This window comes from Lampris incognitus, chromosome 3 (assembly GCF_029633865.1).
Source record: "Lampris incognitus isolate fLamInc1 chromosome 3, fLamInc1.hap2, whole genome shotgun sequence".
Taxonomy (NCBI): domain Eukaryota; kingdom Metazoa; phylum Chordata; class Actinopteri; order Lampriformes; family Lampridae; genus Lampris; species Lampris incognitus.
In genome coordinates this window covers 114,023,235-114,035,608 of record NC_079213.1, presented here as the reverse complement: position 1 = coordinate 114,035,608, position 12,374 = coordinate 114,023,235, and the positions used below count along the sequence as shown (strand labels likewise).

At 45.1% G+C, this 12,374-nt stretch overlaps 1 protein-coding gene across 1 annotated transcript in view; it reads left to right on the top strand.

Annotated features, from left to right (window-relative positions):
- thop1 (thimet oligopeptidase 1) overlaps positions 1–12,374 on the top strand; it is a 50,934-nt gene that overhangs the window by 19,742 nt on the left and 18,818 nt on the right. The window contains exons 2-8 of the mRNA XM_056276622.1: positions 665–871; positions 3,632–3,780; positions 5,585–5,692; positions 7,431–7,533; positions 9,048–9,205; positions 11,464–11,599; positions 11,890–12,032. Coding sequence (XP_056132597.1) covers positions 665–871; positions 3,632–3,780; positions 5,585–5,692; positions 7,431–7,533; positions 9,048–9,205; positions 11,464–11,599; positions 11,890–12,032 — 1,004 coding nt within the window. The remainder of the gene's footprint in view (positions 1–664; positions 872–3,631; positions 3,781–5,584; positions 5,693–7,430; positions 7,534–9,047; positions 9,206–11,463; positions 11,600–11,889; positions 12,033–12,374) is intronic.

Below are 12,374 nucleotides of genomic sequence, written 5' to 3'. Positions count from 1 at the left end.
GGGGGGCATAGTGTGATCCTCCCACGCACTACATCCCCCTGGTGAAACTCTGCACTGTCAGGTGAAAAGAAGCAGCTGGTGACTCCACATGTATTGGAGGAGGCCTGTGGTAGTCTGCAGCCCTCCCCGGATCAGCAGAGGGGGTGGAGCAGAGACCGGGATGACTCGGAAGACTGGGGTAATTGATTGAGGAGAAAAAGGGGAGGGGGAGTAGTCACACTGGGCTGGACTAGCTGCTGCTACTTCTTCTACTAGTACTACTACTAGTACTACTAATAGTAATCATAGCCATGATGATGATTTGTACCAACGGTTGTCAGTATCAGAGAATTTTTGTTCTCCATTGTTATTCTCTATCACTTTTCTCAAGGAAGGATATTTATCCATCCATCCATTATCCAAACTGCTTATGACTGCAGGGTTAGGCTCCAGCGACGCCGCGACCCTGAGAGCAGGAAGGACATTTATATAAAAACAAAATATGTATTTGAAAGAAAGCCATTTTATTTTGTCGTTGTAGGTCACAATAACATGTGTTTTCTGCATTTAACCCATCCTAGTGAAATGTGCAGCTATGCACTGTAATTTTTCCAGTGTCCGTGATATAAAAGGGATAATGTACAGCAACATACCAAGAGTGCATTTTCGTTTTTTTGCGTGGCAGGAGAGGTGGTGTTCAGCAGCCAGGAGGGGGTCTGTACTGAGAATCGGCTGCGCTGGGACCTGAGCCCTGAGCAGATCCAGCAGCTCTCAGACGAACTCATCGCCAAGACGAAGAAGGTCTATGACTGCGTGGGGGCCCTGAACCTGGACTGTGTGACATGGGACAACACCATGAAAGCCCTCGCTGATGTGGAGGTCGAGTATACAGGTGAGCCTCTTCCTCCCTCCACCTCCATCTTCCTCCTTCCTCTACCATTAAGTACTGAGTGCAGAGGAAGCTACTGGATAAAACCGGTGCTTATGATGACCTTAGAGATTCTTTAAAGTCACTGGATATTGAGGAAACATACAGCGGTGGTATATTGGTAGCAACAACCAATGTGTGCCAGTATAACTGAAGGTTGTAAGGCTGTCATCTCTTGTGTCATACCTCCTATCACCTCCACTGTATCTGGGCCCCAGGGAGCCTCACGTTTTCAGGATAAACATACCCTGAAAGGCAAAAGCTCCAACCTCTAAACATGTCCAGACGAAATTTTTGTCTGAGGATGGTTTGGGGTAATAAGGGAATATTAATCACATACACTTTCTCAACGCTTAGTCACGGGTCGAGTCTGAACGTGAATAACGGAATGGCCACGCGTCACATACTGTTTTATGTGTGTGATGCATTTTGACTGATAAATAAATAAGGACATTGTCAGGGTAATGATCTGGGAGTGGCGGGAATTTGTATTGAGAGTAAATCAGGGTTAAAACTTGATCTTGGGGTGTCTGGGTAGTGTAGCGGTCTATTCCGTTGCCTGCCAACACAGGGATCACCGGTTCGAACCCCCGTGTTACCTCCGGCTTGGTCGGGCGTGCCTACAGACACAATTGGCCGTATCTGTGGGTGGGAAGCTGGATGTGGGTATGTGTCCTGGTTGCTGCATTAGCACCTCCTCTGGCCAGTTGGGGTGCCTGTTAGGTGGGGGAGGGGCGACTGGGGGGAATGGCGTGATACCTCCCACGCGCTACGTCCCCCTGGTGAAACTTCTCACTGTCAGGTGAAAAGAAGCGGCTGGCGACTCCACATGTATGGGAGGAGGCATGTGGTAGTCTGCAGCCCTCCCCGGATCGGCAGAGGGGGTGGAGCAGAGACCGGGACAGCTCGGAAGAGTGGGGTAATTGGCCAAGTACAACTGGGGAGAAAAGGCGGGGGGATCCAAAAAAAAAAAAAAAAAGCCCAGGTATTATCATGCTAGAGATGGTTGAGCTTGGGTACGGTTTTGGTGGGGTTAATGTCAGGGTAATGAAGTGGGGGTGGTGTAAATGGGGGTTAAAACTTGATCTTTGTGAATGTCCCTTCAGAGAGGGCCATGCGGTGCTGGTCTAGTTGTCGTGTGATGCTGGAGGAATGACACGAGAGCTCCAGGCTGCAGCCTTTTCCAACTCATGTAACTGATCATAACATGGTGGTGAGGACAGGTCTTGCACAGCAGATGATGTTGGTAGATATTCTGCCGTTGTCTGAATCCACCTGTATGCATAACAGATTCATTTCTGCAAAGTAACTTGTGTTTATTCTTGGTGATTGTTGTTACATCTGTGAAGATGGACGTCCCTGGGAAATGCTGTCAACAGTCAGAAATACAAGAACAAATCGTTGTGGACATATGTCATCCAGTAGGGATTCGTTGTTGTGTTGTGTCAGTGTGACTAAACCAGATTTCACCAGAACTACGGTGCTTTTTCACAACAGCAGCACCGACATCAGAATTTTAACTTTTGCCTCCTCAATGTTTGGATCTTTTTTGTTACTACTTTTGGACATTGATCTGAATGAGAAGGTAAAAGGAAGACAAAAACATTCCTCCGTTTGGACATGTTTTAAACAGAAACACAACACACAGGCTGTGTGGTCCAGTCAGGTCCATGACCACAGCACACATTATCTACTGTGGTGTTATTGTGAACAAGCAGGGAAAAGCCTGACTTGGCAGGAAAGTGGTATGCAATGGTATAGGCCTCTCAGCACTTTGTATAGAAAGAGTAGCTGAACCAGCCCCTGCTCCCTACAATAGTATTTTGGACTTGTTTTGGAGTTGCATATTATCTAGGGCAGCTAACACCTGACCAGCAATGCATTGAAACGGCTTCAGGTCTCCAAAAATTATGCACCCAAATGTACATTTTGATGACGAAAAAGCCAAAGTTTTATTTCTTTGCTGATGACAATGTATTTATAGAATTACGTAACTGGGTGTTAGTGTTTAGATAAACTAAGGGGTCAGAACCCTCCCCCAGACCATCAAGTACCACTGAGTGTTTAATATCAGTAAAAGCTTGCTTATGTGCTATCTTGTGTACTTTTTATTTTACCTATATAAATAATGATGTTACTCATTTACATATTAATACTATTTATCCATCTTGATGAGGGGAGCAAGAAGAAGAAGAAGGGAGAGCAAGAAGGTCCTGGGTTCGAGCCCCGGGGTAGTCCAACCTTAGGGGTTGTCCCAGGTCGTCCTCTGTGTGGAGTTTGCATGTTCTCCCCGTGTCTGCGTGGGTTTCCTCCGGGTGCTCCGGTTTCCTCCCACAGTCCAAAGACATGTAGGTCGGGTGAATTGGCCATACTAAATTGTCCCTAGGTGAGAGTGTGTGTCAGCCCTGTGATGGCCTGGCGGCCTGTCCAGGGTGTCTCCCTGCCTGCCACCCTATAACTGCTGGGATAGGCTCCAGCATCCCTGCGACCCTGAGAGCAGGATAAGCGGTTTGGATAATGGATGGATGGATGGATGATGAGGGGTGGATGGTTGGGAGAGAGAATGGATCAGTCTCCATCTCTTCATCCATCAAGTATGATATCTCAGTCATGATACTTCCGTCTCAGATGCCATCAGTGTCTGGCGTGTGAAAACCAGACAGGTAAAATGGATTGTGATCCTGCAGTTATGAGGTTCTCCTCTGTCATGTCTTCATACCACAGTTCAGAGGAACATGCTGGACTTCCCCCAGCACGTGTCTCCCTGTAAGGAGGTGCGCACGGCGAGCACGGAGGCCGACAAGAGGTTGTCAGAGTTCGACGTGGAAATGAGCATGAGGGAGGATGTCTACCAGAGAATCGTGGCTCTGGAGGTAAAGACTAGAGGAGGAGGAGGCAGACGGTACCGTGTGGAAACCGTTCTGGTGTCATGGATGGATCAATGGATGATTTAAAAAAAGATGGATGGATGAGTGATTAGAAAGATGGATGGATGGATGATTAAAAAGTTGGATGGATGGCTCATTAAAAATAAGTGGCAGATGGATGGACAGATGATAGATGGATGTTTTTTTATATATGGGGCCTGTTTATCACCCTTCCCATCTAATTCATTTTTTCACAAAATAGTAAAATTTTGGAAGAACATGTTGTTTGAGTATGTTATTGTTAATGTTGTAAATCCCCAGGATTGTTGTTGTGCATCTGTATTAAGGAGGATATTGCCTCTTCAACTGGAAAAGTCAGTGTCTGTTCTGCTGAAGTGCCCCTGAGCCAGCTATGTATCGATAGCTGACCCTGACATCTGATCTCAATTAAATATGTTCTATCACAACATATATATCATGTTAATAAATCATGTAATTATGTGTGATGGAAAGGATAAAGAAACCAGTAGACTTAAATTGAAAAGATACAGGGCGTCCAGGTAGCGTAGCGGTCTGTTCCGTTGCCTGCCAACATGGGGCTCGCCGGTTCGAATCTCTGTTATCCCCGGCTTGGTCGGGCGTCCCTACAGACACAATTGGCCGTGTCTACGGTTGGGAAGCTAGATGTCGGTATGTGTCCTGGTCACTGCACTAGTGCTTCCTCTGGTCAGTCGGGGTGCCTGTTAAGGGGGGAGGAGGAACTGGGGGGAATAGTGTGATCCTCCCAAGCGCTACATCTCCCTGGTGAAACTCCTCACTGTCAGGTGAAAAGAAGCGGCTGGTGACTCAACATGTATCAGAGGAGGCGTGTGGTAGTCTGCAGCCCTCTCCGGATCGGCAGATGGGGCGGCGCAGCGACCGGGACGGCTCAGAAGAGTGGAGTAATTGGATGGGTACAATTTGGGAGAAAAAGTGGGTGGGGGGGTGGGGGGGAGTATCTCCCTTCGGGTAAAAGACTGCATTATCAAGACCAGAACATCTTGCTTCCACAGTAACACTTACCCTGCAATAATCTACTACCACTACCACTACTAATACTACTACTACTTCTACTGCCACTACTACTTTCGGCTGCTCCCGTTAGGGGGCGCCACAGCGGATCATCCGTTTCCATCTCTTCCTGTCCTCTGCATCTTCCTCTATCACACCAGCCACCTGCATGTCCTCTCTAACCACATCCATAAACCTCCTCTTTGGCCTTCCTCTTCTCCTCTTCCCTGGCAGCTCCATATTCAGCATCCTTCTCCCAATATACCCAGCATCTCTCCTCCACACATGTCCAAACCATCTCAATCTCGTCTCTCTTGCTTTGTCTCCAAACCTGTGCTGCCCCTCTAATATACTCGTTCCTCATCCTGTCCTTCATCACTCCCAATAAAAATCTTCGCCTTACTCGATTTACTTCCTTACTTTGACGTACCCTGCAGCAATCCACATCCTAAATTTTTTCGCTGATTGCACTTTGATTTGTCACTGTAAGGACATGGGACATATGATTGCCTTAACTGAATTATAGTTGTAGCAGTATGTTTTTGTTTTTGTGTATGTATTGTGTGGTTATATGATCATTGTGGTTATATTTGAGCACACCAAAACAAATTCCAAATCAGCTGTAAAGTAGATATGGCAATAAATTGTTGAATCTACTGCATTATATATACAGTGTGTGTTGTATGGTATACAATGTGTGTGTTGCATGTTAAAGCTTCCTTAATTTTTATTCTCACAAAGCTTCTTTTTGTCCCTGCAGAAGAAGATTGATTCCGAGAGCCTCACTCCAGAGTCCAGGAGGTACATGGAGCGACTGATGAAACTGGGCAAGAGAAACGGTCTGCACCTGCCCAGAGAGACCCAAGAGGTCAGAGGTCGCAGCTGTTTTCCTGAGCTAATCACAAATGCATTTCAAATCAAGTCATTTTTATTTATATTGTTCTTCATACATACAGTGCCTTGCAAAAGTATTTAGCCCCCTTGACAGTCGTCACTAACTTCTGGATTATAAAAGATACTCACACATGTGTTCCTGAACAATATTGTTGTTGTGAACCCATAAGCTCTAACAGCATGTTCCCAAAGCCAAAATAAGTTATGTTTCACTGACTTTTTTAAATTAAAAACTAAAATATAGTGCTTGCATAAGTATTATACCCCCACTTATCAATACTTTGTAGATGGAGTACCCTTTTGCTGTAGTAACAGCCATGTTTCTCTTGGGGTAAGTATGTACAAGCTTTGCACATTCTTCTGGAGTAATTTTTGCCCATTCTTCTTGGCAGAATTTGTACAGGTCTTGCAGGTTGGTGGGATGGCACCTCTGGACTGCGATTTTCAGTCTGTGCCACAGATTTTCAATAATATATTATTAATAAATGAATAATTGCAATAATAAAAAATGCTTAAAATAATACATTCAGTAATTAAAATCAATTAATGTCAATGTTAACGTGGGTTTGTTTTAGGAATAATTTGTCATTGGTGTAAACTTGGAGCTTTCAGAGCACAAGGGGTTGAATACTTATGCAAGCACTGAATTTTAGTTTTTAATTTATTAATAACAAGTCAGCACAGCATAAGTTATTTTGGCTTTGGGAACATGCTGTTAGAGCTTATGGATTCACAAAAACAATATTGTTCAGGAACAGATGTGTGATTATCTTTTATAATCCAGAAATTAGTGATGACTTTCAAGGGGGGTGAATACTTTTGCAAGGCACTGTACACATATGCAGCAACGGGTATTAAGTAAAAGTCAGCATTTCAGGGGCGCCCCAGTGGCTCACCTGAGCACGTACCTCATAAGGCTGAGTCGTTACAACAGCGGCCTGCATTTGAATCTGGCGCGGGTCCTTTGCTGCATGTCATCCCCTCTCTCTACCCTGCCTTTCCTGTCTCTCTCTCTCTCGACTATTGCTGTCAAATAAAGGCAGAAAATACCAAAAAAGTAATCTTGAGAAAAAAGTGTAAGTCAGCGTTTAAACAATACCAAAATGAAAATCATGTAACAGAGCAGAGCAAGAGAGGGGAGTGTGTGGTATTTTTCTTTGTCCGAGTAGAGCATTTTCTGTGGTTTACTGTATCTGTACTGTATTTACTTCCTGTTGGTCATATGTGAATGGTGAAGCCTTCTAAAGCTAACTGTGATTGAGGGCAATACTTAACTGAGGTTTACAAGAGAATAGCACCTATGTACCCATTTTGCCCTAAAATACAATTAGATTTTATTCATTGGGTATCTGAACTCTACAAGAGCTTATCTGAAGGTTTTTTAAACATGCTAGTTTTTTGAGTATCCTGCTGTCTGTTTAATAGTTTTTGCGTTTAAGGTCTCCCGTTGAACTTTACGACAGTGGAGGTTCTGTTTTTAGTCATGTAGGTGTGTACATACAAGGACTTTTACTTGGAAAAGAATCTGAGCATAAAGAAAATAATACTTAGAATAAAGTGGATTAAAGGACAGTTATCGATGAGTGTCGAGAACAGGTTCACATATCTAGCAATATCTAAGTTGGCTATGAAGTGAAGAAAGAGGGTTCCTCGCCTTTTGGTCTTGGTTAAATGTGAGTGTGTGACTGGGTTCCTGTTTTGGTTTTTGACAGGAGATAAAAACCATTAAGAAGAAACTGAGTAACCTATGCATAGACTTCAACAAGCATCTGAACGAGGACACAACCTGCCTGTCCTTCACCAGGGAGGAGCTGGGTGAGTAGGAAGACATGGTCCACATCTCAGAAGGCTGAGTTTGGAAAAATTTACATCAGACACAAGATTAGAGTTCCATAATCTTTTCGTCATGGTTGTTTCTTTTATAACTAACAAGCTACTAGTGTTGAGTCACTGTGTTTTCCAAAAGTCTAGCTAACTGCTAGGATCATGAAGGTGGGTGTTTGATTTGAAGGTTTATGGAACGTAGAGGTCTGCAGACACATGTTGGAGTGGGTGGTGTTTGGGTTTGGGCAGTATGCCAGTAACATGGTGACATCTGAGGTGTTGAAAAATGAAGACTGAATCCATTTCAGCATCAACTCATGTTGCTGTGCCACATCTAAGGAACTACTGGCTAACTGTTTGTCCAGTCACTGTTCATAACTCTTGTGTAATTAAGATACTTGAAGGAGGTCAAGTATCTTGGGGTCTTGTTCACGAGTGAGGGTAGGATGGAGCGGGAGATTGACAGGTGGATTGGTGCAGCATCAGCAATAATGCGGATGTTGTACCGGACCGTTGTGGTGAAGAGGGAGCTGAGCCAGAGGGCAAAGCTCTCAATTTACCAGTCAATCTTCGTTCCAACCCTCACCTGTGGTCATGAGCTTTGGGTAGAGACCGAAAGGGTGAGATCGCGGATACAAGCGGCTGAAATGAGTTTCCTCCGTACAGTGTCTGGGCTCAGCCTTAGAGATAGGGTGAGGAGCTCGGACATCTGGAGGGAGCTTGGAGTGGAGCCAGTTGAGGTGGTTCGGGCATCTGTTTAGGATGCCTCCTGGGCACCTTCCTTTGGAGGTTTTCCGGGTATATTCAACTGGGAGGAGACCCCAGGTTAGACTCAGAGCTCGCTGGAGGGACTACATGTCCAGTCTGGCCTGGGAACCTCTTGGGTTCCCTCAGGAGGAGCTGGAGGGCATTGCTGGGGAGAGGAACCTCTGGAATGCCCTACTTAGCTTGCTGCCACTGCGGCCCGACCCCGGAGAAGCGGCTGATGATGAACTCTTGTGTACCTGCCTATTTGGGTTAGAAATTTGAAAATGTTTTCGCTTCCTGTGTAAATTTCAGGTTGGACCCTCACAACCAACTGTGACGGATGCTTTCACAAAAATAACTAAATATAAACAGTGTGCGATGGAAAACTTGTACTGGCGCGGTGGTGACATGTATCACAAAAGAAATGGTGTCGTACCACATAGTGGAAAATAAAATCATCATTTAAAGCCATGATCCAAAACATTTGATCCACTATACAAGCTGCCTGGGAGGAAATTCTTTTCCAAAACCACCATTCCAGACTTGTATAACAAAGCTCGACAGGATGGATATTCATGTGAATTAGTGAATAAACAATGGAAGATTGATGTGAACACATTTTCAAATTTGTTTGGCGATGTGGCAAAGATGGCTCTCTTCACCCCCCTCTGATAGCTTTTTGTTTATTATTATTATTTATTTATTTTAAAGGTGGTCATACCCAACCCTAGTCACATGACAAACATGACGTTTTTCAGGCGGTCTCCCTGAAGACTTCCTGGGTTCCTTGGAGCAGGATGGCGACAAGCTGAAGATCACCCTGAAGTACCCTCACTACTTTCCCACCATGAAGAAGTGCTTCGTCCCCGACACCCGCAGGAAGTTGGAGGATGCTTTCAACTCCCGCTGTAAGGAGGTGAGACGGACCTGCATCACAACAAACCACGTCACACCAAACCAGGTCACCACATCACTAACTGTAGTGTTGGGTAGACAGTTTTCAAAACTTTGCCTTTAACATCTCGTATTATATGGTCACCTAGCAGCAGAGTCTTTGGTTTGAGGTCTTGTCTGGCTTGGTTAACTTCCGCATGTGTGGTGCATGTTCTGCTGTGATGCTATTTTTTAATGATGTGATATTAGCTTTAGCTATTGATCTGTTTTATTACCTCCGGGTGCTGCCGGTTGATGCTCCTCGCGGGCTTAGCTGTATCACAGGCCGTTGCTGCATGGGTCTCGGTGTTAGCTTCTGAGCTAGTGGTGCTAATGCTAGCTGTGGTATTACCATTGTGCCCACTGACGGGCAGCTCATCCAAATCGATAAACCTGTTCTCCAGCTGAACCTCTCGTGAGACATTAGTGGAACTGTGCTTGTTGTGTCTGACTCTTCTTTTACCCCAGGCAACGTCTGTCCAGAGTTCAGGGTTTGACACTGCAGGGGCAGAACAGGACTTTGGTCTTGCTCCCCGGTTCAGCCAGTAGCACATATCCAGATCCATTATGGTGTCGGTCTCAAGTGGGTTCGGGTCAGACCAGGGAGTAGTGTCTGCATAGTCATTGGTGTGGGGCTCATTATGTCCAAAAGCTGCTCTGCAGTGCGCTTCATGTCCCTGGTTCTGATTGTCAGCTGGTTCCGGGACATCAGCTTGGAAAGCAGCAATCAGAGTGTCAATACTTTTTTGGTCCTCTTGTGTTTGGTAGAGCAAAGAGATTCTTTTCTCAAGCTCTGTGATTTCTGGCTGAGCGTGGCACAGCTGGTGAATTCAGTAGAGGGAGAAGAGAGAGGAGGCATTTTTCTCTTCAACCTTCACTGACTAGCATGACTATTGTTATTATTATTATGTTGTTCCTTATCTGATGCAAGGGTCTAAGGACAGGATGTTGTGTTGCTGTAAAGCCCCTTGAGGCTAATTTGTGATATTGGGCTATACCAATAAAATTGACTTGACTTGACTATTTCCTATTATTTCAGGTCTCTCCTATTGTACTGTCAGTACTACTACTACTACTATTGTACTATCAGTACTATTACTACTACTACTGCTGCTACTACTACTACTATTGTACTGTCACAATACACACTAAATAGGATCACTGTTTGCTGTTATTTCAGGTCTCTCCTATTGTAGTCACAACTTTCTACAACTTGTTTCTGTCAGGTTGTTTCCTGACATTCAACTGACATTATTCATTATTTTGTTTGTCAGTGGGTCGTCACCCCTAAAGCCTCCTACAGACTGTGAGATTTTAGCAGTCCTGTAAGTTTACTGCAGGCCACACTGTGTGATGTGGATCTAATAAACTTGGTACGACATCAAGTGTGATGTATGTAGACTGTACGATGCCAACACTACGGAATCACAGGCTACCACCCAAGTCCATAAAGACGTCATCTTTGTGCGTGCTGCATCAGTGTGTCATCAGTCTACGCCGCTGGTAGAGCAACATGACGCCAAGCAGGACTCCAGTCCTTTCAGTAGTCACCGCAGCTCGTTTTGTTGCTGGTTTTGTTGAATCCATGGCATTTGTGTCACATATGCTGACAGTGTGTTTGTTTGTGTTTGGCGCCAGCAAAGATTGTGCGTGGTGTTGATCAGTGCATCATTTCCTGCTGCATTTCTATTGGTTGTTGGTAGATGTAGGCGGTATCAGCAGTCACATTGTGAGATGGTCGTCCTACATTTCTGACCCTGTCAGACTTTTGTCCCAGGTTGTCTTCGGTCGCAAGACCGTAATAACGGCCGTCTTTGAACCTGTCTCACAGTGAACCCGTCTCACAGTGACGTAGGACCGCCATTTTGGAGCCACGACCAAAGATATCACCACGTTTAGTCCTCTTTCATATGACACGGCCCACATCACACAGTGTGTAGGAGGCTTAAGTGAATGTCACTACCTTCAGACGTCTTTCCGTCAGACGTCTTCTGAAGCCTCAGTCTAGTTAATATATTCCAGTGCCTCAAAGGTCAGTTTATCCACAGTAATTCCTCACATCACATGACCAGAAGTGAAAACAGTCTCCACAAAGTAAAGCTAGTCTATCGGTACTGGTTCTTTAACACACCTGCATCTAGCAGAGCCATTATTGTGTGTGTGTGTGTGTGTGTGTGTGTGTGTGTGTGTGTGTGCCTGCCTGTCGTCTTGATCTAAACAAACTGACCCGTCCTCTCGTAGGAGAACTCTGTCATCCTGAAGGAGCTGGTTCAGCTCAGAGCTCAGAAGTCAGCTTTGCTTGGTTTCACCACACACGCCGATTTCGTTCTGGAGATGAACATGGCCAAGAGCAGCAAGAAGGTGGCCGGTTTCCTAGGTGAGCATCCGCACAAATTAATTTTAAAAACCGTTTTATCATGTCAAGTCAAGATTTAAATGTTCTTTACTTGAGCATGGAGCATTGTCTTGGTGGCTCAGCCTGATAAAAGTGTGTCATGTTGGCTTGGTTTTGGTTTTCTAGTCCGGCTTCAGATCAGACTCAGACCCACAGCTGTATGGCTCTGTCTGTCTGTCTCTTTCTCTTTCTCTGTAATTTTTCTGTCTCTTTCTGGCCTTAGTGTGAGTTAATACACAGAGGAGAACATTGTTCTGCTCTGTCTGTTTCAGAGGAACTTGCTCGTAAACTGAAGCCTCTGGGAGAGGAGGAGAGAGCGGTCATCCTCAAACTGAAGGAGAAGGAGTGTGAAAAGAGAGGCCTGCCCTTCACTGGAGAGCTGCACGCCTGGGACACACGGTACTTCATGACCCAGGTAGGACCTCAGTGCCTGGACACATGCTGCTTTACTGGTCCGCTGATGGTATAGACCGGTCATAATTCCATACAGCGCTCCAGACACACTTTTTACACTGGTTGCAGTGGTGCGCCCAACTTTTTCACGAGGCACACCAGCACGTAATTTAGGTGCACCCATTTTTTTTCGCCTCACCTTTTGGCACCACAATAATACATTTGAAGTTTACCTTTAAAAAAAAATCAATGCTTCTCTTCATTTTGAATCGCTGGTCACTGGTTGCTGGTCGTTCTACGACCGTCGTGAAATTTCAGAGTTTAATAACTGGATAAAAAGATACAGACCTGCTGCTCTCGGAAT